The sequence below is a fragment of the Vipera berus genome, assembly GCF_964194415.1.
Source record: "Vipera berus genome assembly, chromosome: 2".
Lineage (NCBI taxonomy): Eukaryota > Metazoa > Chordata > Lepidosauria > Squamata > Viperidae > Vipera > Vipera berus.
The window spans coordinates 126,836,546-126,839,558 of record NC_138203.1 but is presented as its reverse complement, the minus strand read 5'-3'; the positions used below and the strand labels follow the sequence as shown (position 1 = coordinate 126,839,558).

At 41.0% G+C, this 3,013-nt stretch overlaps 1 protein-coding gene across 1 annotated transcript; it reads left to right on the top strand.

The window, feature by feature from the left end:
- Nucleotides 1-1,573: 1,573 nt before the first annotated feature.
- On the top strand, nucleotides 1,574-2,539 carry LOC308662810 (olfactory receptor 10Z1-like; the record flags this gene model as incomplete). The annotated part of the gene is made up of 1 exon (XM_081318955.1): nucleotides 1,574-2,539. The coding sequence occupies one exon, from the start codon at nucleotides 1,574-1,576 to the stop codon at nucleotides 2,537-2,539; it is 966 nt and encodes a 321-aa protein (XP_081175081.1).
- Nucleotides 2,540-3,013: the final 474 nt, after the last annotated feature.

Below are 3,013 nucleotides of genomic sequence, written 5' to 3'. Positions count from 1 at the left end.
TTTAATTCATACCTGACTGGCCTAGCGCTTTTCCCTACTTTCTTTAATTTAAGCCTAAACTTTGCAACAAGAAGCTCATGGTCTGAGCCACAGTCAGCTCCTGGTCTTGTTTTTACTGACTGTATAGAGCTTCTCCATCTTTGGCTGCAGAGCATATAGTCAATCTGATTTCTGTGTTGACCGTCTGGTGATGTCCATGTGTAGAGCCGTCTCTTGGGTTGTTGGAAAAGAGTGTTTGCTATGACCATCATATTCTCTTGACAAAATTCTATCAGCCTGTGCTCTGATTCATTTTGTACTCCAAGGCCAAACTTGCCTGTTATTCCAGTTATCTTTTGGCTTCCTACTTTAGCATTCCAATCCCCCATGATGATAAGGACATCATTTTTTTGGTGTTAGTTCTATAAGGTGCTGTAGGGCTTCATAGAACCGGTCAATTTCATCCTCTTCAGCACTGGTGGTTGGGGCATAGACTTGGACTACTGTGATATTGAATGGTTTGCCTTGGATTCGAACTGAGATCATTCTGTCATTTTAAGGATTGTATCCCAGTATTGCTTTTCCTACTCTTTTATTGACTATGAAGGCTACTCCATTTCTTCTCAGGGATTCTTGCCCGCAGTAGTATACCTGATGGTCATCTGAATTAAATTCAGCCATTCCTGTCCATTTTAGTTCACTGATACCTAAGATGTCGATGTTTAGTCTTGTCATCTCTTGTTTGACCACGTCCAGCTTTCCTTGATTCATGGATCTTACATTCCAGGTTCCTATGGAGAAAAAATCTTTACAGCATCAGACTTTCCTTTCACCACCAGACATATCCACAGCTGAGCGTCCTTTCGGCTTTGGCCCAGTCGCTTCATTCTTTCTGGCGCTACTAGTACTAGCCCTCTGCTCTTCCCCAGTAGCATATTGGACACCTTCTGACCTGAGGGGCTCATCTTCCAGCGTCATATTGTTTTGCCTTTTGGTACTGTCCATAGGGTTTTCATGGCAAAGATACTGGAGTGGTTTGCCATTTCCTTCTCCAGTGGATCACGTTTTGTCAGAACTCTCTGCTATGAGCTTTCTGTCTTGGGTGGTCCTGCACGGCATAGCTCATAGCTTCATTGAATTACGCAAGCCCCTTCACCACGACAAGGCAATAATCCATGAAGGGGAAAAAGCCCTATAGATGTATGTAAAGACAATTGAAAAGGTAAGTGACAAACAGGTTTTAAATCCCTCTGATGCTGAGGAACAAATATAAACATTCCTGGTAGCAGACATATTTACATCATTTTTTATTTTTATTTTTTGCTAATAACAATCATATATTCTTATGATCCGCTAGGTGGCAATATTAAGTCAATCATGGCTGATCACCAAAAACTAAGCCTTTGGACTAAGAAAAGACTAGGAGAATACCACTGCAGAGCAGAGAAGATAGAGAACTGGGAAAGAATTCCCAGTGAGAAAGAATTCACATTTATATTGTTGCTAAGAAAACATGCCCATTAGTAGAAACTGAGTGCAATGTGAAGGAGAATTTGCATTCTAAGAATATCAGCTTCCAACCTCAAGATCTAGGATGGAGATGCACAGACAGAATAACAGCACGGAGGATAATTTTATAATCCTTGGATTCAATACTAGTAGAACTTTAAAGTTTGTACTTTTCGCTTTGTTCCTTCTAATGCACCTCCTCACCCTCTCAGGACACCTAGCCATTGTGGTCCTCACTTTAATTGATCCTGCCCTCCACATCCCCATGTATTTCTTCCTGCGCAACCTGTCTTTCACTGAGGTCTGTTACACTCTGGTCATTGTGCCTCAAATGCTTGCCAACTTCTTGGACAAGAGCAGGAGTGTATCCTTGACAGCCTGTGCAGCACAGATGTACTTCTTCATTGCCTTTGGGGGTGCTGAATGCTTTCTATTGGCTTTGATGGCCTATGATAGATACATGGCCATATGCAACCCATTGCGCTACACTCTCATCATGAACAAGACTCTCTGCAAAAAACTTTTGGCGATAGCCTTCATCAGTGGATTCACAATTTCACTGGGACTCACCACTTTGATTTTCAGTCTTCCCTTTTGCAGTTCACGTAACATTAACCACTTCTTCTGTGACATCCCACCAGTGCTGTTCCTGGCATGCAACGACACACACGACAAAGAAGTGGCTGTGTTCCTTGTCTGCACAATGATTTTACTCATTCCATTCCTGCTAATTCTGATTTCCTATATCTTTATTGCCCATTCCATCCTCATGATCAAGTGTGCTGAAGGCCGGAAAAAGGCCTTCTCCACCTGTGCCGCTCACTTGATTGTGGCCATCCTCCACTATGGCTGTGCCATCTTTATCTACATCCGTCCTAAGGCTAGCTACTCCCTGAATGAAGACAAATTGGTCTCTTTGATCTACACCAATGTGACACCTATGATGTACCCCGTGATTTACAGCCTCCGTAATAAGGAAGTCAAAGGTGCATTGAAGAGACTATGGGGAAAGAAATTTATTTCCATGGAAAACAAACAGATGAGACATTGACATGCCAGCTGCCAGGAGAAAATGATCTGACTATTTTTTCTTTAACCAAGAAGAAATGTTAAATAAATAACTGTTGCTTCAGGGGCTTTTTAATATTTCAGTGCAATAGATTTTATTCTTGAGGCAATCTGAAACTTCTTGATTTTATCCATGCTTAGATCCCAGAGAATCTACTTGCATCCTGACTGTCAAGATTTGTAGCTTCTTTCTTGGTATCTGTCTTACTGAGTATATTTGAGAGAAATTAGTTTACTTGTAATTGAGTAATAAACATTCTAAGGATCCATTTGTGCTAAATACTCAAATGGTAGTCTATTGTGCAGAAGCAACTAAGGTTGGAAGAGTAACTTTAAAAGTTTTTGAAAACTGGAGCTTACGGTAATTAGTAACTTGTGGTAAGTTGATTTTAGATATTGCAGCCTTGCACATCATTTAGGTGTGAGAATTTCTAAATCAGATGCTTCACAACCAATT